This window comes from Dipodomys spectabilis, unplaced genomic scaffold (genome assembly GCF_019054845.1).
Source record: "Dipodomys spectabilis isolate Male_0828 unplaced genomic scaffold, ASM1905484v1 ptg000017l, whole genome shotgun sequence".
NCBI lineage: Eukaryota > Metazoa > Chordata > Mammalia > Rodentia > Heteromyidae > Dipodomys > Dipodomys spectabilis.
This window is the reverse complement of record NW_024870694.1, coordinates 5,957,596-5,983,398: the sequence shown is the minus strand read 5'-3', so window position 1 is coordinate 5,983,398 and position 25,803 is coordinate 5,957,596. Positions and strand designations below refer to the sequence as shown.

Sequence of the window (25,803 nt, the reverse complement as noted above, 5' to 3'; positions counted from 1 at the left end):
AGTTTTTTTGCTCTCAAGTAGCAGCAGCCAGAAAGAGGGTACTGGGTGTGGACGTGAAGAGCTAAGAACTTCAAACCAACACTCAACAGCTCACACTACCAGAGGTGAGTACTCCGGAGGGGCAAAATGGAACACAGGATAAGAATAGAAGAGGAACCTAGCTTGTACTTGGTCCTGGAGGGAAAAGGTCATTGCTAGTAGGCTTTTATCTCTTGATGCTCAAAAGGCCTGGATTCAGTGGTTGTGAAATGACTTCAGGGATGGAAAGAGAGGGGAAGATCCTGAACCCTGATTTTACAAGTAAGCAGTTCTCTCAAGAATCAGCCCAGCAACACATAACCTGTTTTTTTCTGATAATCCACACAGGCCACTAAGAGCTGCTGCTCCTAGGCACTGAGGTGGAAGGAACCCTATAGCGGATGCAGGCAAAGACTTCATTTGACAGTCTAACAGGGAGACAGCCCACAGAGTAAATGTCACAGCCGGAAGCAGCCACAAATGAACATGAGTGCTGAGAACCCAATGCTGATGGGGATCAATGCAGCCATGATTGTTTAGCTGGGGCTATTTTCTGTGACTGCAATTACAGATCTCAGAGTACGATCAATAAAACAGACTATGGGCTAGTTAGGTTAACCACATAACATTGAAATCAAAGAAGAGGTGATTTGCCAAATTGTTTCAGTAAAGATTTGTGAACTGGCCACTCACAAAGGAGTACCTACTCTGCCACTTCCCTTAGTGTGACTCCACAGAGTCTTAGTAAGGAACAGAGTTTGGTGGCCATGGGTTTTTTGACTCCCAGTTTGTGTACTATACTGATGCTGTAAATCAGCCTCACCACAAGCCCTTGAATGTGCCCAGAACCATGCCTCATAGATTATTCTCTAGCTTTTCACCTCTGATTAGCAAGAACTGCCTTCCTGATTGCAAGTCAGTAGGAAAAGAATACTAAACTGTCTCTGTGTCAGAAAACTTTCTGTGATTATTTTTTAATGAGTGAAGGTGAAAGGTTGGTGGGAGAGTCAGGTTTTGTAACTCAAGGAAGAATCATGAGGCCCCTGAGCCTCGTCGCTTCCTTATAGCTTGTGAATATATCTTAGACTTCTCCTTTCTGATTTTCTGTGTAAAGTCCTTTTGCTCAGGAGCCAGGGCAGGACAGATAGAGGGGCTGTAAAGATAAGGACTACAAGTCTGCGTACCTGTCTCAATATCCCCCCCATAGCTGCTGTTCAGCATGAAAGTCAGAGATGCTCTCTTTAGTGACTTAGTCCACTGGGTAAACTCATTCAACACTTTGCCAGTTTTCCTTTGGCACCTCTTTAGCCAGTCTACCTTGAATTTCCTCTGCGAGAGTTTTCAAGGAATTATTCAAAAGGTAAAGAGAAGAATGGCATTTCCAAGAAATATTTCCAAGAAATAGAAACTGGAGACTTAGTAGTGACAGGAAAGCCCAAGGAGTGGTTGTAAAAGGGCCCCTTTGGGAAAGAGGAACCTGGGAAAAGACTCCTGTGGGGGAAAAGTGGCCAGGGATCACGAAATCCAGTGGCCACCAGGCAGATGAGCACTGGTCCATTATTACCTTCTCACACCAGAATCCAAGAGCCTACAGAAGCAGAGCAACTGGGAAGCTCTTCCTCATACACATTAACACACATGCCCCAGCAGAATAAAAGCTTGGCATCTTCAAACTAGTTCTCCAACTATCCCCTTAACATTTATTTTGTTGATAAAAGTCAAATACTTCATCGTGTAAAAAAATAGGGATTATGCCATTTTTGACCACATCTTCATGAGAAATATAACAACTGCTTTTAAGATAGGAGTGATAAATGACTTCTCAGTCAATAGTGCTTTCTCATGCATTGCTGATAAAGGAATTTCAGCAAATTGTCCCTGCTGACTACCCATAGCTGTCAGAGATCAGCTTTAGAGTGGGTTGTGAGAGTTGAAAGAATTCTGAATATAATTAAGCAGATACTAGGCAAGAGAGAGATGTTCACTTTGCCAGGAACTAGGCCGATGTATGTTTGGCAGCTCTGAAAATATTCCCATGTAGTCATATGAGTTAAATATCAGCATAATCTATAGCTGTTATAGTACTTCTCACTGTTTGCCACCCAAAAGACATCACATGTCTAGCCTCTGGACACAAGTGAATGTTGCCAGCAGTTTTCTCATCCAAGTCATTTACTATTACCTCAACTCATGAGCACTTCTCTCCAGACTCAGAAAACCAGAGACCACATTCATTTTTCTTAAGTAAACCCCTCTTCTAACTGAGCAGAATTAAAAAATTTAAACCTATTTGCTCTGTCTCAGCTCCCTTTTCTAAGGAAAAAATGTCAATAAACTTTGGACTACTCTAACATCCATTTCCACTTTCTTATTTTCCCATTTCTTGTTTGTTTTTGGTCTCCAACAATTTCCAATTCCTGTCGTTCTCAGATGTGGAAGTCTGTAGTGGGGCATGATGTATCTGTTTCCATGGAGGCCCAGGGTGATGACTGGGACACAGACCCTGACTTTGTGGTGAGTATGGAAGTAACTGTGCTTAGACAAACAAGAGGGTACATGGGAAGGGCATCTGTGCCTCTCTGTGACTGGTTAGAGGGCTCAGAAAAGGACCATTTGGACCTGAGTTAGTCATCACACAAGGATGGATGGGCAGTCATGAGTGGGGTATGCATGAGAGCTGGTGTTCAAGACCCAGGGGTGGAGGGAACAGGGGTAGATATGCTTGACAGTATGACTGAGAATGCTGAACTATGCAGATTATGCTGAAGTTGAGAAGCAGGTAAACCTGGATCTCCTCTAGTCTCTGATCCAGGCTTGGGCTAGACATGTATGATATAAGTGGGTTGAGATGTTGCAGACCTGAAGGGGTAAGAGGAAAGGATGCAGAGTAGTGATAGCGATATGTACAGAGATCATCTGTATAATTTTCATCTGGGTTTGGATGGAGTAAACATCTATGACTGAGAGGCATTTAATGCAGGGGACAGGAAGAACATGCCTGTCAATTGTGTGACTCCACTCGGTGTGGCATATTTCTTGCCAACACATTGTTGAATGATGTTTGGGTTTTTTTTTTTTTTTTCAGAATGACATCTCAGAGAAGGAGCAACGATGGGGAGCCAAGACCATTGAAGGTTCTGGACATACAGAGCACATCAAGTAAGTCCCAAAAGGACTGATAGAAGAGAGTGGGTTAAAAGCCAAAGACAACTCAGGGACTCAGGAGTATGTGGAAAGAAAAGGAGGGAATGCTCCTATCTGTGCATCTTTGTGTTTGTTTCTAGATTTTGTGTCTCTAAGTGTGTTATCATTCATTTCCATTTTATATCTATCATCTTATCTCCTATTATTTTTATATCTGACAACTCTATTTCCTCAGGGCAATCTGTTGTATTACCTTCTTCCCTTCCTTTAGTCAGGGAAGTAGGATTCAGATAGGAAGTGGTTGAGATAATGAGTTCTCTCTCTCTCTCTCTCTCTCTCTCTCTCTCTCTCTCTCTCTCTCTCTCTCTCTCTCTCTCGCTACCTACCTACAATTTATCAATCATCTATATAGCTGTCATTCATATGTCTCTTCACATAAATATAAACATGTATTTATAAAGTAGGATAACTTCAGATGGACTCATATAAATGCTGTAAATTTTTCTTGGCTTTTAAATTTTCCTTTCAAACTTCTTGACAGAAGTTTGAAGCTATTATTATTAAGAAGAAGAAATGTGCAATTTGAACATTTTATTAGTTAAAATATTTTAGAGAGTCAGGCATTGGTGGCTCATCTCTGAAATCCTAGCTGTTAAAGAGGCTGAGACCTGAGGATCATGGTTTGAAGGGTTTGAAATCAGACTGGACATAAAAGTCCTTAAGTCTCCATCTCTGAAACATCCAGCAAAAACCAGACTGGAGCCATGTCTTAAATGGCAGATCACCATCTGAGTAAACAAACTTAGCAAGATTATGGCTCAGTATTCATTTTGTCAGAAACCATCTCTACCTGATACCAGGGGCTTCTGTGGGATATATTGTATATTTGAATCTCAAGATCTCGTTCTCTCTTCTCTGGATTATTGAGGATCACCTAATCTTTGCTTTGGGTAGTATCAGAATGTCAAATACTCATAACACAGTAAATGATGTAGAACTAGAGAAAAACAATCAAACTAAAGTATCAATCACTCCACATAATGGCAAAATCAGTGCAGCTTTATCTGATTTTGTTGTTGTTGTTGATGTTGTTGTTGCCTGTATTGGGGTTTGAACTCAGGGCCTCATGCTTTTGCTTAGATTATTCACTCAGAGCTAGCACTCTGCCACTTGAGCCACACCTCCAGTTCTTTTTTTCGGGGGGAGGTCCAGTCGTGGTGCCTGAACTCTGAGCCTGGGCGCTGTCCCTCAGCTCTTAGCTCAAGGCTAGCACTCTACCACTTGAGCCACAGTGCCACTTCCAGCTTTTTTCTTTTTGCTTATGTGGTGCTGAGGAATTGAACCCAGGGCCTGAGGCCTGCAAGGCAAGCGCTCTACCACTGCGCCACCTTCCCAGCCCCATACACCTGCAGTTCTTTAACATAGTTTTTTTTTTAAGTTCCGTTTTAATCCAACACATAGTGATGCACACTCTAACAGCAATGACTTAGCCTCTTTTTCATCTGGATTTTAAGAAGTTTCAGTGTATGGCCACCTTGCACAAATGGTGAAATAAGAAAATATGAAACATGTATATGAAGATTGAAGATATTCAGTACTGTGCATGGTTGTTTAATCAGACATAAACAACTTGAATGACATAACTAGATCTGGAATCATTGTAATAAGGGGGAAAAAAGACAAGATAAAAAGAAAAAGAACATGATCTTTCAGAAAACTTGGTGGTTTTGTTGTTGTTTTCTTTCATTTTTAATTTTTTAAGATTGGGTCTCACTATGTGGCTCAGGATGGCTTTGAACTAGAGAGCCTCCTGACTCAGTATCCCAAGTGGTATAATTAATTACAGGCTTGCACCACTACATCCAAGTCACAAAACGTCTTTAATGCTGCTTCCCCTGAGGGCTCATAGGTCTGATACAAGTCAAAAACCCTTTGCTTTACTGAGTCAAAACCACTTATCTCTAACCTCCTAGGAGCCATTCAGATGAGGATATGCTCTTTCTTTCTACCTTTTCCTCTCAGTGCTGTCTTTTGCATGTTTAGTAGAGGTTGAACATTTTAAGGAAGACTTCTAAAAATTCCTGCCATGAGAAAATGGAAAGGGCTTGAGTTTGTATATCAGACAGATTTAGATTTAGTTCACAGATTGGCCACTACTAGCTATGTGAACTTAGTTCCATACAACCTCTTTACATCTCAGCTTATTTATCAATGGGGATAACAGCCACCCTGTAGATTTAGATTTATGTTTAAAATTCAATAGAATAGCATATGTCACTGTCTCCTGGTACACATCTCCTGATTCTATTATTAATAGAAAAAGTCTTCTACTAACAGGCTAGTTTTATTAGTTATCCTTTCTAAAAACCAAAACCAAAAACAAAAACCATGTCACAGCCTTCCTTCTTCCCAGTGATGTTTACCCAAATGACTGTGTTGCACAACTCCATATATGCATCACTTTGGTGTCCCCTGCTCTTGTAATGTGGCAGCCCTGCCTATATTCTTGATAATTGAACTGGATCTTTATCCAGTAAAATAAATGTTGGAGATACTTCCCCAAAAGCTTATTGCTTCCCATTTTCCATGACACCAAAGGGTAAAAACCCACCATCTACTGGTTACAGACCAGGTGACTTTGACAGTCTCATCCCCTCTGGTCCTCATTGTTTCCATCTGGATCAAAAAGCTGTTCAGCGGATGTTCTAGTGTTACATCTCTTATCCTCTGGGTTCTCTCTAGCTAGGGCAGATTAAGGTACCATAGCTTTCATAGGGAATCACTAAGGCCCTGGCAGCAGTGGTGGAAGCTAGAGAAGAGCTGCTGAGCCGAGTTGACTCAAACCAGAAAATGAAGTGACTATGGTTCTCACTAGCCTGACTAGTCTCATTACCTTTTCCACAGCATGGTGGTGCTTTGTAGATTTGTCATAAATAAATGCAATGTGGGAGTGGCTTCCTAACTTAGTAAAGAGCTGAATTGATCTTACCCATCTCCCGTCAATTATAGAAAGACATTGACTGTCAAGAGCTGGGGCCTTCTCGTTCTTCTCTCCTTCCCTACTCCTGCCTACTCATTCTTCTTGGTCTCCTCTCCCTCGACTAATTAAGATTCCTTTCATGATTCTCACAGTGTTTCTTAAGTGGTTTGTGGGGAAGGACCAGGTTTTTGGGGTCATTTTCAAACCTATCACAGACTAATACTTTTGTAAAATTGAATTGCTGGAAAATACATTTTAACCATATATAGAAAAGTCTGTAAATATGTACTCTCAATTTTTTCTCAGCTTTTATTCTTATTTGATCTGCAAAAAGAAACAAAGCAGCTTATGGAGTGTGCTTTTCTTCCACTGCAGTACTGGCAGGTGAACTCAAGGTCTTGTCCCTCCCGGACAACAGCTCTACCACTTGCACCATGCCCTAGGCCTTTCATTTTTCAGATAGAGTCACACTTTTTTCAGATAGAGCTAATTCTGCCTAGACTGGTCTTAGACTGAGCTCCTCTCAAATCTCCACTTCCCAAATAGCTGGAATTATATACATGAGCCACCAAGCCTGTTCCTAAGGACTGTACTTAGAACAGCACTGTAGTGGATGAAATCTGGCTGGCCTTTTGGTTAGGTTCTCGATGAGTGATAATCATACAGATAATCATCTGTATCCGTCATGGTGGCCCTACCCTATTTTCTTTTTTTTTTTACCCAGCAGAATTAATTTTTTAAATTTATGCTTATTTTAAACAGTTTAAGCAAATTTATATATTATGTTAAAATAAATAAGATGAAAAATTCATACATATTCCTACCCCCTGTGGAAATCAGTACTAAAATTTATAGTGTATCTTTTGAGACCTCCTTTTTTTTTCTTCTTTTTTTCTCGGTTGTGGGACTTGAACTCTGGGCTGGGCCTGGGCACTGTCCCTCAGCTCTTCAGCTCAATGCTAGCGCTCTACCACTTGATCCACAGTGCTACTTCCAGCTTTTTTTTTTTTTTTTCTGTTTATGTGGTGCTGAGGAATCGAATCCAGGGCTTCATGCATGTTAGGCAAGCACTTTACCACTGAGCCACCTTCCCAGCCATTGAGACCTTTTTTTTTTCCCCCATCCCTTCCCCTTTCCCCCTTCCCCTTCTTTCTCTTCCCCTTCCCGTTCCTTCTTTTTTTAAAAAAATTTTTTATTGTAAAGATACTATACAGAGGGTTACAGTTACATGAGCAAGATAATGAGTATACTTCCTATTGAGCATTGTTACCCCCTCCATTGTTTTCCGCCTACCATCCCTTCCCTCCCTACCTTCTCCGAGGTTCTTTTTTTTTTTTAAATTGTGATTAAGTGATTACATAATTTCCCAAATTTCACAGTATTGTGGACTAATGATGCTCATTTAAAGTCACAAGTTCATTCTAACTTTCCTGGAGCAAATTCTCTATCACAGTCCATAATATATAACGGTGTACACATATACACCATACATGTGATCAGCAGCATGGGGATATTTAGTAGTGGTTCGACCAGATGAGTGGGAGTTCTTTGTTTCTTAAGTCCTGTTAATTTTGTCGTATCACCTAACATTTTGGATTTAGCATCCACTTATCAGGGAGACCATGTACTGTTTGTCTCTTTGCTCTTGGCTTACCTCGCTCAACATGATTCCTTCTAGCTCCATCCATTTCCCTGCAAATGCCATTATTTTGTCATTTCTAATGGTTGCATAATATTCCATTGTGTATAGATACCACAATTTTTGGATCCATTCATCTGTGGTGGGGCATCTGGGTTGTTTCCATATCCTAGCTATTGTGAACAGTGCTGCAATAAACATGGAGGTGCACGTGTCCTTGTATTCTGGTTCCTGTTGTTCAGGGTAGATGCCTAGAAGTGGTATGACTGGGTCGTAAGGGAGGTCAATCTTTAGCTTTCTAAGGACCCTCCAGACTGCTTTCCAAAGTGGTTGTATAAGTGTACATTCCCACCAGCAGTGTAATAGGGTTCCTCTTTCTCTACAACCCCTCCAGCATTTGTCGTTGGCTGATTGGTGGATGTGTAGGACATTTTGACTGGCCTACCCTATTTTCTTATACCCTGATATTTAACACCAAGTAGAAGAAAGTGACAAGTGAAAGTGACAAGTGACAAGTAGAATTCTGGAGATCTAGGAACTGGTCCCAGCTCAGATATATATGTAATTATATGGACTCAGAGAATTGAAGAAGAATTTCACCACTCTATATTGCTGTGTTACTAGAAATAATAGAACCAACTCTATTGGTAGAGCTATGGCTATAACACAAGAATAAAAGTGAACATTTACTGAGCTATTACATGTCATGCAATTATCCCCGCATCACAGATGATGTGATAATCTTGATTTTACAGGAAATTGAACAGATGCCCATTTTTGATAGCCATCTGTCCCAGGACATACAAGTAATAATTTGAATTCAGCTCACATTGACTCTATGAGTTGAGTCTTTAACCATTGTATCATATTGCTTCTGTTTAAATAAACATAATACTTACACTCTCTTGCTAAAATGAAATGCAAATATTTTCATAAATTAAGATATTAACTATTCCTAAAGCTGCTGTTCTGTTTTAAACAGTCATAGGGTAGCATTAATAACACACTATCCCTATATTCATAAGCAACAACCTCTATAGAAGTATGTAACTCTTATCTTTCATTTAATATGTATTGTCTTATTTTAAAAGATCAATTTTTTCACCGGGTACCGGTGGCTCATGCCTGTAATCCTAGCTACTCAGGAGGCTGAGATCTAAGGATCACTGTTCAAAGCCAGCCTGGGTAGAAACTGGAAATGGTACTGTGGCTCAAGTGGTACACTCACCTTGAGCTGAAGAGCACAGGGACAGCACTCAAGCCCAGAGTTCAAGCCCCACAACTGACAAAAAATAAATACAATTTTTTTGGGGGGGAGTCCGGTCGTGGGGCCTGAACTCTGGGCCTGGGCACTGTCCCTCAGCTCTTCAGCTCAAGGCTAGCACTCTACCACTTGAGCCACAGCACCACTTCCGGCTTTTTTTCTTTTTGCTTATGTGGTGCTGAGGAATCGAACCCAGGGCCTCATGCATGCAAGGCAAGCGTTCTACCACTGAGCCATCTTCTTGAAAGTATAATCACTATATGTAAAAAAAATTGTAAGTAAAATATAATGAATAATAATACATATATGTAGCCAGCAACACAATTAAGATATAGAATGTTAGCTGGGCACTTTTGGTTCATACCTGTAATCCTCATTATTCAGGAAGCTGAGATCTGAGGATCCAAGTTCAAAGCCAGCCTGGGTAGGAAAGGCCATGAGAGTCTCATTTCCAATTAAAAGCTGGAAATGGAGCTGTGGCTCAAAGTAGTATAGCACTGTCCTTGAGCACTGAAGCTGGAGGATAGCAGCCAGGCCCTGAATGCAAGCTCTAGCACGCATATGTGCATGCACACATGCATGCACACGCGCGCGCGCACACACACACAACCATACAGAATATTTCCATTGCCACACAAAGTCTCCTGTACCTCTTTGTAGTCAACAGCCTCATTCCACCCTAGCACATAAAAGCACTGATCTTTTTGTCAGTGCCATTGTTATGGATACACTTTAGTTTATACAATAAGGGCCTTATAGTCAGAGCAACTCACTTTTGTGCTTTTAAGTTGTAATAAAACCTCAACACTCTGTCCTCCCTCTCAGTCCATCTTTGAGGGTCCTGATTTTGTTTGGTCCCCATAAATTGTATTCCTTTATCAAAAGCTTAAACCAGAACATTTGAGTTTGTGTGTTGGTTTCTTAGATATGACACATACCACACTGATACCACATTGTGACTTTTGCTTTATCTCTTTCTTCCATCTGAACACTACCTGCATACCCTTTGTATCCTCAGAACCAACATTGCCACACACTCAGAAGCTGTTTAATTTTAAAATAAAGGAACAATGTATTAAGATTGATTCCAAATTGATTCCAAACTGTATCCTAAACGAGTTGATTAAAGTTGGTTTTCTTTGGCTACAACATTTTCATTGAAATAATATCATTCATTAGCATAATCCTGTGACTAGCTCTCTAGTGTCATCCATTCGGTACACATTCCTGAATAACATTTTTCTAAATCTTTTTAAAAGCTTCTTTCAATTTTAATATAGTTGTGATCCTTTTAACTAAATGCTGTAGCCTTTCCTTATTTGAAAGGAGAATTTCTCTCCAGTTTCTTCATTCTGCATCTGAGCACTACAGTTGGGAAACAATAGATAGACATTTGTGTGTTCTTGGAACCAGTCACTTTTGTCACATAGACACTTCTAAAGCGTTGATGTTGTGAACTAGCAACACAGAATCTCTGCTTTTATGGCTGCCCCAGGGTTCACAGGAAGCATGGGAACAGAGGGTTCTTCCAGCACTTAGATTAATTCCACCTGGTTCATAGCCAGCTTTCTAAAATTAACTGTGGCTAAAGCAGAGAAGGCTTTTTTTAAAAAAAGACTTTCAGCTGGGTGCCCGTGGCTCCCGCCTGTAATCCTAGCTATTCAGTAGGCTGAGATCTGAGGATCGCAGTTCAAAGCTAGCCTGGGCAGAAAAGTCCCTGTGAGACTCTTATCTCCAATAAATCACTCAAAAACTGGAAGTGGCACTGTGGTAGAGTGCTAGCCTTGAGCTAAAGAGCTAAGGGACAGCGCATAGGCCCTGAGTTCAAGCACCCCCCCCTCAAATAGCAAGAAATAGGGCTGGAGGTATAGCTCAAGTCATACAATACCAGCCCAGTAAGTACAAGGCTCTGAGTTCAAACAGTACTAATTAATTAATTAACTAATTAATTAAAAGAAGCAAGTACAACAGGGAGAGGATGCCCATTTGGCCTCCTTTGGTATTGCTTACCTTAGTGATAGGGTGTCCAAACCAAAGTTATCTGAACCTTAAATTACTATAACAAAAGTAGTAGAGCACCACCCTTGAGCAGATTTCAGGGACAGCACCCAGGCCTTGAGTTCAAGCCCCAGGACTTTCTCTAAGGAATTATCAGTCTTGGGGGGCAGGGGGTCAGAGAATGTTAATGATTGACAAAAAAAGTACACAAAATATTAATGAGTCAATTTCCGAGTATTATTTTTTATAAGCACCACTTTTAATGACTTCCAATATGTTGTTAAAAGGTAACTTTTCAACTTTCTTTTTTCCAATTATTGGTCATATAGATTGCTTCTTGGGTTTTTCTTTTTGCTGTTATGTACAATGTTTCAGTGACTCATTAGACATTAAACTTTTCCATATCTAAAATTATTTCCCTGGGATATACTCCTATGACCAGAGTAAGTGGGTCTAAGAGCATAAGAATAGTTTTAAGCTTTATGAGTCAGATGACCTATAGATAGAAAGTCGATCCATTCGGAAAGGAAGATAATGTCTCAGTTATTACAATGTAGGTATCACTGAGAACATAAAGAGTTAAAGACCAGAAGATTATTTTCATGTGCAAAATGACAAAGTAAAGGAAGTAATATTGGCTTGTGGAGAACTAAAATCAGGTTATAGAATACAAGATCCTATTTGCTTATTACAGCATGATACTGTATGCACCATCACTACCACTGGTACATTTTGGAGACTCAACTTGCTGAAAATAAGCAAACAGACTTCAGAATTTCCAGTTTTGGGGGAGAGTGGTTTCATTGACCTTCCTGTGCTAGGTGAATCTCAGTATATGGTTTCTTCTAGCATCCATCAGTTGAGAAGCAAAGTATCAGAGGAGCATGATGTTCTCAAGAAGAAAGAGATGGAATCTGGGCCCAAAGCATCTCATGGTTATGGAGGTCGGTTTGGAGTGGAAAAAGACAGAATGGATAAGGTGAGTAGAAAGAAAGAAATTAATCAATCAGTTAATTAATTAAGTCATACTGATTTTGTGGTGTAAAACTTGTTCAATGTACAGTCTTGGTTTTAAATCAGGCTGTCCACATGTTCTTTGTATCAGTTTTTTCTGCAGTAAAAACATAAGACACAGATGGAAGAAAACAGAGTCAAGAAAACAAACCGGGCTCACGGCAGCTCCCACACATGGTTCCTATAGTAAGGAAACAGGAGCCCCCAAGTGGAGAAAGAAAAAATAAATTTTATACTCATTAGAGACTTTAAGATATTTGTATATATGTGTGCATATAGTATATATTATATATGTATATTATATGTGCATATATAAAATGTTATAGGTATGGCTGTTATATACTATATGTTGTAGAAAAGCTTAGAATTCACTTCTGACCTTAGATATCTATACAGGAACAAAGATCTAGGACTAAAACATCTGGCTGATTTAGTGGGGGAAAAAATCACTTCCAATCATGGAATCCACCAATTCCCTTGAATCTCTTGCTAATATAGGGCCCACCCCCTGTTGTATTGATAATCCATGCCCCACTTTGAACTCTCCTTTAGTTTCTGCTCTGTCTGGCTACCTTATTTCTACCCTCTGGCTCCCAGTGCATTTCAAATTCAGCAATGTGGAAGGTTCCAGCAAGCACTATTGCTCTCTCCTACCACATGCTCCTTGGCAACATCTTGTGAGGCTATAGACTTGACAGAGAATGGAAGATCTTGTAGTTTGACATTCCATTCCACCTCTGCATCTTTTTTTTTTTTGGGCAAGGTGATTGTTAACTTTTGTTCATCCCAATCCTGCTTTGCCTCAGAGTGCTGTGGGCCACGAGTATGTTGCTGAGGTGGAGAAACATTCTTCTCAAACTGATGCTGCCAAAGGCTTTGGGGGCAAATATGGAGTTGAGAGGGACAGAGCAGACAAGGTAAGTGGCAACGTTCTTCCCATACCATTCTCCTAAGTCCTGTGGGACTTACTTTAACAACCTCACCCCAGAATGTAAGCCCAGGCTCCTTGATACCCAAGGAAGACTGGGAAATGGCTGCTATTAGAACATGCTGTTTCACCAGGGGAGTTTGCTTGACCTCCACAGTAAGTTTCTCTGTGCCAGTACGCGAGGCATGCTGAACTGAGCTCTAAGGCATTCATGCAAGGAGTACAAGGACTGGGATATAGTGGCCAGTATGTGGAAAGCCTTGGGTTTATCAGGACTGAAATTAACTCATTAATGAGTTAATTCTACACAATAATTTTCAAGCCACTGTGTTTATTTTTTTTTGATGTTGGTGTTGATACTGGGGCTTGAACTCTGGGCCTGGGCACTGTCTGTTAACTTTTTTCTCTGAAGGCTAACGCTCTTCTACTTGAGCCACTGCTCTACTTCCAACTTGTTGCTGGTTAATTGGAAATGAGAGTCTCACAGATTATCCTGCCCCAGCTGGCTTCAAATCTCGATTCTTAGCTCTCAACCCCCTCAGTAGCTAAGATCACAGGCACCACTGGTTTTTATTATAACTTTTTGGACGAAGAGCTTAGAGTGATTTTCCCCAAAGCTCCCAGTGCACATTTATGAGGTTTTAGCCTAACATTGAAACTTCATAAGTGTCTATGCCTTTTCTCAGGAAAACATCATTTTAAATGTCATCACCATGGCAACAAAGTCACGTAAAACAATTAATTGAGTTACAATGTTTACTGAAGGTGAATGTTTCTTTTCACAGAAGGTAACAACAATCTCTTGTTATAAAGATTCCTTTGTATAAGAGCAGTTTTGCTTTCATGCTAATTTCCTAAGTATAAATTCAATCACCTAAATGGGTGTTATGTAAATCAAGAAACAATGCACAGTAATTATCTCTTAAGATGTAAAACTTCCACTTGGCTTAGAAACCCACAGTTCCTTAGATGAGTGAGTCTCTAGCTCCCAGGTAGAAGCAGGTCTCTAACCAATTATCTGATCTTTAGATAGGAGAAGCTGGATTCTCCTTTTCACTCCTGTCCCACCCAAATCTTCACCTTTGTGCCTTCACTGCTGACTAACGAAATCAAAGCATCACAACACAAACTAGGAAGGAAGTAATTAGTTTATGTGGCACTTTTCTACCTGTTATCTTGTTTCAATTTTGTGAGAACTATCTGGGAAGAAAAGCACTAATTCAGTGAGTGACTTAGTACTTTGTTCATTTCATCATTTCTCTTATTTCACAGTTAGACAGGAAAGGCAACTGTGCCTTTTTTCACCTTATATTTGAAGAGACCAGTACTCAGTAATGTTAAGGAATATAAATAAAGCTAAATAGGAAAGATGAGGGTTTAGAACTAGACCTATATGTATCTATAGGCCATGTCTACTCCTGGGTAGCACGTATTACCTGACACCAACCTTCCAAGATCCTGTTTCCTTATTCCCAGGCTTAGGCCTCTTAAAGACCTCTAGGGCTGAGCTGGGAGTAAGGATAAGGGAGGGAGGAGGAACACCATTCTTTCTCCGAACTAATTCTCTGTCCTCTTTTCGGTAGTCAGCAGTGGGCTTTGATTATAAGGGAGAAGTGGAGAAACACACATCTCAAAAAGGTAAGAACTCTGCTCAGCCTCAGTACCCTGGCTGAGATACCTTTCAACACCTGCCCTGGGCACCCTTTCAGTCCCAGACCCAGCTCTTCTCATTTTTACTATACACTTTTCATTTTAGTAGATACTTGTTTCTCCTTTCTCCTTCACTGCTTTTATACAAAAATCAATCAAGTTTTCTTTAATCCTTTTTCCTATAATATACTGTAAATAAAATATTTATCCTTTTTTTAATCCCAGAAAGTGAATCTTAAATTTTTAGTATAGTGGTATTTTTATGTATCTTTGACTTAAATTTAATCACTATCTATCTCTTTCTGAATAATATAGCAAACTTAGAATTTTTAAATTATATTCTTTCTATCTTCCATATTTTCACTGTCTGGTATTTGGTTATATGTATTTTAAAACCCCTACAAAAATAATTAATATTACCTAATAAATGCTTGTGTATATTAACAGTTACCAAATTCCTAGTTCACTGTCATTTTGTATTTTATTGTTTCCTTATTATTATTCATTGTATTTGATTATTTCTTCTGGCTTCTTCTAGTTCTTTCTTGCTGACATGTATCTTTAGATAATTCTCAGACTGAGAGTTTATGAAGGAACTCTTAGTTTTTGAATTATGTCTTTATTTTACAGCAATCTTCATCATCATTATTTTCCCTCAGTCATTTTGAAGATATTATTTCACTGTTCTGACATTTCTGTTGTCAGTTTAATTAGCACAAAATAACCATTAAAGATTGTTTTGGTCTTTGATATTTTGTAATATCAGGATGCATGTTTCTATTATCTAATATGAGACTTATTACTCATCTTCAAACATGATCTTCATTATGGAGATTCTTAGGCAGTTTCTTTCTTAACATTTTTAATAGCATCAGTTAGTTGCACAAGGGGGTTACATTTTGACAAGTCCATATATATATATATATATATATAGAGAGAGAGAGAGAGAGAGAGAGAGAGAGCTTGGTTAGACTTATCCCATCTATTGTTCCTCCTTCCCCCTCTCTTATTTCATAAACCCATCAACAAGCTTCATTGTTTTCTTTTCATATCTGTACATAAACATATCCTGGTTCACTCTTGCTACTCCCACTTTGCAGCCACACCCCAACAGGACCCAATTTACATTCCTATTGTTTATCTTTTATTGTATGCTAATTATTCAAAGGAGTTTCACTGTGGTATTTCACACTTACATGCATTTAAGTACTCTAATTGGATTAACGCTCTCCTTTTCTCTCCTTTTCCTAATCCCCATTATCCCTAATTATTCAAGGCTTTCACTGAGTTTCATTTTGCTACCTTTATTCATGGATATGCTATGGTATGTTTACTCTATAAATTTGCTTTTCCTCTTCAAAAAGGCCCACAATTACAAACATGCTGTCTATATGTATATGCTCTTTTATGTGCTTATGTATATGTATATCTTTTAAGTCTAGTTTACATCTTTGAGAGGGGAAAATGTGACCTCTGTCCTTCCAAACTTGGCTAACTTCATTGCACATGATATTCTCCAGTTCCACCCATTTCCCAGCAAATGACATAACTTCATTCTTCTTTGTTGTTGAATAATACTCCATTATGTAAATATACCACTTTTTAATCCAATAATTACTTGTAGGATATTTGGACTATCTCCATTTGGACTATCTCCATAGGTTGACTATCATGAATAATGCTGCAGTGAACATGAGGATAAAACTACTTCAATTATATCCTGACTTACATTTTTTCAGATATATGTCCAAGAGTCATACCACTGGATCATAAGTAGCTCTATATATAGTTATTTGAGGAGCCTCTATACTGATTTGCATAGTAGTTACACTAGCTTACATTTCCACCAACTGTGTAAGAACTTCCCCCTCCATCCTCATCATTTGTTGTGTTCTTGATGATGCTCTTCTCATTGAAGTGAGATACCATTTTCATCTATATTTCCTTTTTGGCCTGGGATTTTGAGCATTTCTTTATGTATTTATTGGCCATTTGTACTTCTTTCAAGAATTGTCTGTTTGGTTCATTTTCGCATTTCTTACTTCAATTAGCAATTCTTTGAGAGTTCAGTTGTTTTTTTAAGTTCCCTGAATATTCTGGTTGTTATTCCCTTGCTGGCAAAGATTTTATATCACTCTGTAGGTTGTCTCTTCAGCCTAGTGACTATTTCCTTTCCTCATAGCTTTTCATTTTTGGTGCAATCTGATATGCTGGTATATTCTAGCATTTTCCCTATTCTTTCTGTAGTCATTTTAAACTTTCAGGTCTTACATTAAGATCTGTGACAGGGCAAGAGGCTTCTGCATGTAGATATTGTTTCCCTAGCACCATTTGTTGAAGAAGTGATCTTTTCTCCATCATTTGTTTCAGATGGCTGTAGCTATGACAATTTATGTCTTCTGTTTTATTGATCTGCTTGTGTCTATTTTTGTGCTATTATCAAGCTGATTGTGATACTATGGCTCTGGAATATAATTTGAAGACCATTGTTGTGATACTTCCAAAATTTTTTGTTGTTGTTGTTCAAGATTGCATAAGCTATCTGGGTCTTTGTGGTTCCATATGAATTTCAATTATTTAAAAAATATTTCTATGAGGGCTGGGAAGTTAGCTCAATGGTAGAGTACTTGCCTTGCATGCATGAGGCCCTGGGTTCGATTCCTCAGCACCACATAAACAGAAAAGGCCGGAAGTAGCACTATGGCTCCTCAAGTGATAGAGGGCTAGCCTTGAGCTGAAGAGCTCAGAGGCAGTGCCCAGGCCTAGAGTTCAAGCCCCATGACTGACCAAAAAAAAAATTTTTTTTCCTATGAGAAATGACATTGGCACTTTGATGGGGACCGAATAAAATCTGTAGATTACTTTTTATTTTTATTTTTTTTTTGTAGATTACTTTTTAATATAGCTGTTTTGAAAATATTGGTTCTGCCAATCCATGAATATGGGCCACAACAAGATCTTTTGTTTTCTGAAGTGGTCCTTAGGGAATTCTGGGTGGGGCTGTCTAAATTAAGGGCCTCAGGAGGACCTCAGTTAAGATCATACTTAATTTCTCCCTCTGATGACAGTTTATTTCCTGGGCCCAGCCTGAGTGTCTAGCCCTTCCCATCACCAAATGTCCCAGCTAGTCCCAAAGCCTGCCTGGCCTCAGGCTGCCAGCCAGCAATCAATGTTAACTGATTCCTTCGTAATCAGAACTCTCAACCAGGGGAAGGTAGTGGTTCGTTTTCCCTGCTGGCTGGCTTTGAGGCTGCTGCTCTCACTGAGAAGGGTGGACTCTATCTATCCATGGCTACCACTGAGGGCAATATACCACTTAGACCCTGGCTGTGTGCTACAGATCCCACTGATCACCAATTGTTTCTTTATCTCGGTCCCAGGGCTTGGCTGGCAGCAGTCTATTTGCAAGCAGCTATTGTCATCTAATATTCTGAGTTCCTTAGTCTCAAACTGGAAGTTCCTCTCACAAGATGGGGCCTTACTGCCAACTGTCTGAGATATGGGGAGCAAAAAGCTGTGCTGTCTCATGCTGGCCTGTCATGCTGGGAAGTCACCTCCCTGTAAATCTTTGCACATAGATTTGATGCTTGCAGGATTTGCCCCACAGCTAAGTCTGCTGGTTGGTTTGAAACAGAGGTTGCCTGTATCGCGTTGTGATGGGGGCAGCCTCAAGTCTTCCCTCCCTCCCTCTCTCTAGGTGAGACAGAACAGAGTTGCAGAACTGGTCTGCTCAGTTAGCTTCTCATATTTCAGTTTCACCATACTTTCCAGCTGTCCTGTTCCTCTATTATGGTTCTTGATATTCTTACTCAGCTTTGCTCTTCCAAATAAAGTGTCTTTTTCATTTCTCAAACTCAGTCATGGAGTCTGCCAGAAAAAGCCTCTACTCTGCTATCTTGCAGTTGTTCTCATACATACTCAGCTTTGACTCTTCTCTTTCTCAAGCCAAGATTTACTTTTTTCCTTCTTTTCTTCTGATCTTCACTGTTTAAAAAAAATCACACTGTAAGATGTGTGCCAGTGGCTCACCTCTGTAATTCTATCTACTCAGGAGGCTGAGCTCTAAGGATCATGGTTCCAAGTCAGCCTGGGCAGGAAAGGCCCTGAGACTCTTATCTCCAATAAGATAAGAGATACTCAGAAAAAGCCTGAAGTTGGTGCTGTGGCTTAAGTGGTGTAGAGTTCTAGCCTTGAGCACAAAGAGGCTCAGGGACAGTGCTCAACCCCTGTGTTCAAGCCCTAGGACCAACCAAAAAAAAATTGTGTGTGTGTGTGTGTGTGTGTGTAAGAATCCTTCATGACCATCCCAGGGGACCACTCAGAGGCAGGCAGGCACAAGAGAAAAATTATAAGGTTTATTAGAGGGGCCATATCTCCCTGGGAGAGGGAGCACATGGCATCTGCCCCTATCCAGGTGGCAGGCAGGTGGAGGGGGGCAGTGAGGGAGGTGGAGAGGTGGGGGGGGGAGTGAAGGTAGAAGTGTGGTAGGTACATGCAAGGTAGGCCTGGTTGGAGAGAGGGAGTGGCCAGCTGTATGGAGGAAACTCTAGGGCAGGAAGGAGATAAGGTCTAGGTAGAGCTGAGTACCAAAGATGGGGATACTAACAGTATACACACACACACACACACACAAATTATCTGACATTTCTGTATGTTTATCTAGGTATAGGAAAAAGGTCTACGTTTTACATATATTTGCTGTTTGTGTGTGTGTGTGTGTGTGTGTGTGTGTGTGTGTGTGTGTGTATGTTTGTGTTTATGGAAATGTCTTCCCACAGTCTCTATAACTTGTCCCGTCCTTGAATAAGAAGAGAAAAACAGAAATGACTGATCTCATCTTGAAATGGAAGTGAGGAGGGAGAGGAAAAGAGTGAGCAGATTCACCTCTATTCTGGTCCTGCTCTGCTGCAGACCCCTCTCACTCTGCACCCATGACTGACGCCTCTCTTCAGCACTTTCCTGTGGGTGGAGGCTGGGCTCTCATGACCACACTGCTTCCACCATAGATTACTCTCGTGGCTTTGGTGGCCGATATGGAGTGGAGAAGGATAAACGAGACAAGGTAGCTCTGGGATATGACTACAAGGGAGAGACAGAGAAACATGAGTCTCAGAGAGGTAAGTAGGGGCTGGGAGGAGGGTGGTCACAGGGTGACACAAAGTCCTCCTTCCTTTCTGGGGACAACCCGAAGGCCCAGAATATAGAGGTATGTAGTGAAGAGTGGGATTCAGAGGTCTATAGTGAAGACAGAGAGGAAGTGAAGTGGATGGAGGGAGACAGCAAGGATGGAACAAGATCAGGATCAGGGCAGAGGACGGAAGTCGAAGAGATGAGGACATAGAAAATGGGGTAGAAACAGGCTTGGTGATGACCACACAGTTGTTTAGTATGAGTGTCATAGGTCCATTTGCCTCATAGAAGACAGAGCGATCTGCCTCTGCCTTCCTGGAGATAGCTGGAAGACTCTTCCTGTTTCTCTGTCCTTCTGTCTGTCTCTGTCTCACTCTCTCTCTGTCTTTTAAATATTTTCATCTTATTTTTCTGTTTCCCTCTTTCCATCTCTCTTCCATTTCCCTTCCTTCCCATCCATGCCTCTCTCTTCCAACTCTCATGTTTCCTTCTTTGTCTTTGAGATCTTCCATATTCCTGTCTTCTGGTCCTTCACCCCACTGTTCCTTTTCTCCCCTTCTTCCCAGCATTTTGATCTCCTGCTTTGACTCTCAGAACTTCCTGTCTTGCAGATTATGCCAAAGGCTTTGGTGGCCAGTATGGAATCCAGAAAGACCGAGTGGATAAGGTAAATCTGATGTTTTAGGAAGTGTTCCCTGAGGGCAGTAAAGTGCACAGGGGAAAGCTGAGGAGGGGACACTGATGTTGGGTCCTACACCTGTCCTTCTGGGGTCTTGCTCACCCCATGGGCTTGAATTCCACAGCCAGAGCTTTAACTGAGGAAAGAGGGAAGACATGGAGAGAGAAAGAGATGGGGAGGGGGGGAGAGAAGGAAAAAGGAAAAAAGGGGGAGAGGGAAAAAGAGGGGGAGGAAAAGGAAGAGGAGAAAAAGGATGGAGGAAGAAGACAAATAGGAGTATTTTTCCCCAGGGACAGGTAATGTTGACTATGAAATTTCATGGATTGCTTGGCATTGCTTGGCCCTATCTTTAGTCTCTTCCTAGCCCATGTCACTATGCTCCCATATATTAGCTCATCATCCCACATTAGCCTGAGTCCGTCTACCTTCTAGACAGCTGGTTTAGAGACATGGGATTCTAAGTACATTGAGATTTCCAAAAGGAGAAACGGAGTCATCTTTATGTACTTTACTATGACAGAACAATACTGGAAGACACTCTTTGTTGAGCGATACGTGGTTAGGGATTCTTCCTAGAGTAGGCCCAATCCCTGACACTGCCTTCAGAGTCACTACTTCCCTCCCCACCAAACTACATACATTATTTTCCCATCTGCAGAGCGCTGTGGGCTTCAGTGAAATGGAGGCTCCAACCACGGCTTATAAGAAGACGACTCCCGTAGAGGCTGGTGAGTCTGTTTCACTCTGCCGTGATCTTTTGCCTCCTTTCTCTTCCAACTGTGTGTGTGTGTGTGTGTGTGTGTGTGTGTGTGTGTGTGTGTGTTGGTCATGAGGCCTGAACTCTGGGCCTGGGTGCTGTCCCTCAGCTCTTCAGTTAAAGGCTAGCATTCTACCACTTGAGCCAAAGTGCCATTTCTGGCTTTTTCTGCTTATGTGGTAACTGAGGAATGGAACCCAGGGCCTCATGCACGCAAGGCAGGCATTCTACTACTGAGCCACCTTCCCAGCCCTCTCTTATGACTCTTCCTCCTCCATAGATTATGGTCTCCTGAATGACTTTAACTATTTAGATTATCGGAAAAAGATTTGATCCCTCACACTTCCAGATATTGATTCCTGGAAAAGCCAAGTGGTAGAGAGATGGTGTGGCATGGGGGAAGGATGTAGAGGAAGAGAGGAAGGGAACACAAGGGAGGGGAGGAGAGGAACCACTGGGAAAGGATAGCTGGGAAAGGAGCTTAGGATAGGCAAAGCATGGTAGCAGCTAGAGGCATATAGAGTTACAGAATGTAGACAGAAGAGGACTCTGGTTAGGAGAACAAAGCTTATCATTTAAAAAGGATGAAGACTGAGGTCCTAGACAGGCTATGTGGAACTCTAGGTTGTAGAGCCAAAATGTCCTCCCTAGGACATCTCTTGTTCCTCCATTAATACCTCTTTATCTTTCTCTCAGATAACCTCCTCACCTCTTTTTCTTCCATAGTTAACAGATTCTTCCCTTTTCAAATGCTACACCTACCTCTCCCTAATTACAAATCACCCTGTTCTTCCCACCTATGTCTGCAGCTTCCAGTGGTGCCCGGGGATTAAAGGCAAAATTTGAGTCCATGGCTGAGGAGAAAAGGAAGCGAGAAGAAGAGGAGAAGGTCCAGCAGATGGCCAGGCAGCAACAGGAGCGGAAGGCAGTGGTGAAGATGAGCCGCGAGGACCAGCAGTTGGAGATGCAGTTGGAAAAGCCGGTGGCATCTTCCCCATTGCCCAAGAAAATCTCCTCAGAGGTGAATTCCTGGCCCTCTAGGGTCCATGTCTAGGAATTCTTGCCCAGACAGGAGCCTCGGGGTCCCTGCCTTCCCTGTATTTGGCAGAGTATGTTGTACGTATTGGAAGAAATATTCCATCAGTTTGTGTAATTGGACCTCATAATGTCACTCACACACACACACACACACACACACACACACACACACACACACACACACACAGACAACATAAAAACAAGGTTAAGCAGTAAACAGATCATAGTTGCAGGTTGGGGTCCATCTTAAGGAAGAATTCCATGTTAGATCGGTAGAGAGAAAGATGGGGTGTTCCCGGATAGTTTGGGAATGAAGATGAGGGTTGCTCACTAACATGATGCTTTGTTCTCCACAGATCTGGCCCCCAGCTGACAGTCATCCACTGCGGGAACCTGAGCCTGTCAGAACCAGTAGAGAATGCCCAGTGCCGCCTCTGCCCATCAGGCAGAATCCCCCAGAGGTGAGCCGAGCCCCAGAGATTCTCTTCCCCCTCCCCACTGCCTCGTGCCTTAGGAAGGAAGTATAGGGTGGCTGCTCATCCTGTTCTGGTATTGGCTATAAAAATCCTGCATTCTGGGAACGCTGCAGTCCTAGAAAAACTAAGGCTGCTTGCTCTCTGAGATGTGATATTCCTTAAATATGCTTTGCTTTGGCATTTCCCTGGTCTGCCAAGGACCCTGCCTTGCTTTCCACTTCCCTCCCCTCCTACCTCTTATATTTCCCTCTCATCACATCAGGGTAGGAAGTGTGCGGGTGGGGTGACAGTTGCAGACTGAAGTTGGACACCAGACTGAGTCTCTGAAGAGTCTATTAGCTGGAGATGAAGGTGTGGCGTCTTAGCAGTCTCATCACACCTTCATAGAATCTTCCTGGTGAGTGGAAGTAACCTTGCTCTCCACTGTCTCTTCTCAGGATACAGAACAGCCCCCAGCCCTGCCTCCCAGGACACCTGAAGTCTTCCAGCTGGAGGAAGAGCCAGTGTATGAATCAGCGCCAGAGCCAGAGCCAGAGCCTGAGAATGACTATGAGGACGTGGAGGAGATACAGAGGCTGAAGCCAGATGATGAAGCAGAGGGGGACTATGAGGATGTGCTGGAGCTTGATAACCCCTCTTTCCCCTCTGCCCAGGCAGGTGAGTACCGGGAGGGAAGCAGTGCTCGAATTCAGCCAAGTCTAAGGGAGCAAAAGAAGAGGAAGATCTCCCACTTCTCGCCAGGATCTCTGTTTGCCTTCTGCTCGTACATTAGACCATGCTTATATTTCTCATTTTGCAGGATCACCAGGCAGCCCAGCTGGGGCTGGTCCCAGTGGGACCTCAGCTGTGGCCCTGTATGACTACCAAGGAGGTATGTTCAGAACAGCCTGAATGGTCCCTGATATAGGGGAAAGGGAGCAGGGAGGGGCCAGGCTTGGCATCAAGGAAACCAGGTCTTTTTCTTTACTGGAGACTGAGCATGGACACAGGGAGGGAAAAAGGGATCCTTGTCTGACTACCCATCCCAATGTCCCTTTCACTTCCTCCCCAGAGGGAAGTGATGAGCTTTCCTTCGATCCGGATGACATCATCACTGACATTGAGATGGTGGACGAGGGCTGGTGGCGGGGACGTTGCCATGGCCACTTTGGACTCTTCCCTGCAAATTATGTCAAGCTTCTCTAGTGACTGGCCCTCACTGTCTACAACAGCAACTGCTCCTGGACAGGATGTGAAAGTAGCTCGGTTACCACCCCTTCCCATTCCTCCTGCTAACAGGATGTCATCTCAAGGATCCCCACAGGCTTCCTTCTCCCCATTTTGTTGAGGGCTTCAGATGGAGACAGCATGAGGAAGAGAGTCTCCTTCCCCTCTGTGTCTTCTCTACACAAGATGTTTATCTTGTGGTCTTGCCAATTTCCCTAAGAATCTTTCCTCCAACACCCAAGTCTCTTTTCTTCCCTTGTGAGCTCTGGATTGTAAGCGTGCTTACCTGGGAAGGTAGGTCTAGATTGCCTGGCTTGCCTACTTGTGCTTTGTCCATTTTCTTCCCTGTAGAGATATCTTTGAATTCTATTCAGTCCTAAAATTAGAAATAAAGTGGAAGTATGGTTCACCCCTGAGTTGCAGTAAATAATATTTGGTGTATAAGCCTCACTGGCCCTGACTTTCAAGTCTTTAAATCTCCTTCCTGCTCCCAGGCACGTCTCCATCCTGGTTTCTAGTGCTTAGGATGTAGCGTTCTCAGAAGGTCCCACTGCCAGGCACCAGTGGCTCATGCCTGTCATCCTAGCTACTCAGGAGGCTGAGATCTGAGGAGCGTGGTTCAAAGCCAGCCTGGGCAGGAATGTCTGTGAGACTCTTATATCCAACTAACCACCAGAAAACTAGAGGTGGTGCTGTGGCTCAAGGATAAGGCCTACTCCTTTTCTTTAGACTGAACCTTAAACTTAGTCCAAAAAAACAGAGTGTAAAGCTAGAGACAGTGACTCCTGCTCAAGAGGTCTCTGCTCAGGATTTCTTGTAGCTAGATGGCTGAAATCAATGTCAAGAAAAGAGGATGGATGGATGAAGTTCACAAAGCTGCTGTCTGGCCCATTGCTGAGACAGGTAGGAAAATAGATGAGGACTTCTGGACAGCTAGTTATGGGAAAAATGTGAACCATCAAGCACAATATGGGATAAGGATGAGTGAGTGAGAAAATGAATCGTTTTATCCCAGCCCTAGGCTACTGTGTTCAGCTTCAGCATGGCCAGAGACAGCAGATCTTCAGGCACAATTGAAATAAAAATCAGAGACTTGTTGTAAGGTATCTTTGGTTCATAGGACACCGAAGTCTGTGCTGTTTCTAGTAATGTAGCTGTTTTCCCCTTTTAAAGTTAGAGAAAGCACTGGTATCAAAGACTCACTGTTGTTCTAGGGCTTCATGTTGCGGAGCTGCCCATGGGCATAGAGTACCGAACACCTCAGGCTGTCCTTAGTTTCTCTAGAAGACACTCCTTGGTTTCACCCAAGACTTTTTTTTTCTTTTGCCGGTCGTGGGCCTGAACTCTAGGCCTGGGTGCTGTCCCTCAGCTCTTCAGCTCAAGGCTAGCACTCTACCCCTTGAGCCACAGTGCCACTTCCAGCTTTTTTCTGCTTATGTGGTACTGAGGAATCGAACCCAGAGCCTCATGCATGCAAGGCAAGCGCTCTACCACTGAGCCACCTTCCCAGCTCACCCAAGACTTTTTATACCAATGAATCACAGGCCATCTCTTAATCGAACTCACAAGATTTACCAAATTAGCTTTTAAGCAGCTTTTATTTCTTCTTACAGAAGAGTCATTGGTATTTCTGGTATTTAGAGCTAAGTTACCACAGATATACATACAACCTCCTTCATTTCAGTTTGATTTGACATCCTATACAAATTAGGCCTTTATAATTGTTCTCATCTTCAAGTCTCACCTTGCTTTCACTTGTAAGACAGAAACTGCCTTTCTAGATCCTTATGCGAGGCCCATAGGTCCTTTCTGGCTTAGTTCTATAAACTTCACCCTCCACATCTGACTGCCTTTCTTGGTGGTGGCAATGGTGCTCATCAAG

General features: G+C 42.0%; 1 protein-coding gene across 1 annotated transcript; it reads left to right on the top strand.

Moving 5' to 3' along the window:
- Window positions 1-10: 10 nt before the first annotated feature.
- Window positions 11-24,330, top strand: Hcls1 (hematopoietic cell-specific Lyn substrate 1). Its single transcript, XM_042667601.1, has 14 exons — window positions 11-104; window positions 2,449-2,532; window positions 3,104-3,177; window positions 11,893-12,022; window positions 12,864-12,974; window positions 14,569-14,623; window positions 19,642-19,752; window positions 20,377-20,432; window positions 21,103-21,172; window positions 22,011-22,222; window positions 22,596-22,700; window positions 23,153-23,372; window positions 23,515-23,586; window positions 23,767-24,330. Exons 2-14 carry the CDS (start codon window positions 2,449-2,451, stop codon window positions 23,898-23,900), a joined length of 1,434 nt encoding a protein of 477 aa, XP_042523535.1. The 5' UTR covers window positions 11-104; the 3' UTR covers window positions 23,901-24,330.
- Window positions 24,331-25,803: the final 1,473 nt, after the last annotated feature.

Bases quoted from the DNA above. Each gene is read 5' to 3' on its own strand.
- Hcls1 (XM_042667601.1), top strand. From the start codon at position 2,449: ATGTGGAAGTCTGTAGTGGGGCATGATGTATCTGTTTCCATGGAGGCC. The intron at 12,975-14,568 runs GTAAGTGGCAAC...TCTTTTCGGTAG, and splicing joins AGAGGGACAGAGCAGACAAG to TCAGCAGTGGGCTTTGATTA. The intron at 23,373-23,514 runs GTGAGTACCGGG...CTCATTTTGCAG, and splicing joins TTTCCCCTCTGCCCAGGCAG to GATCACCAGGCAGCCCAGCT.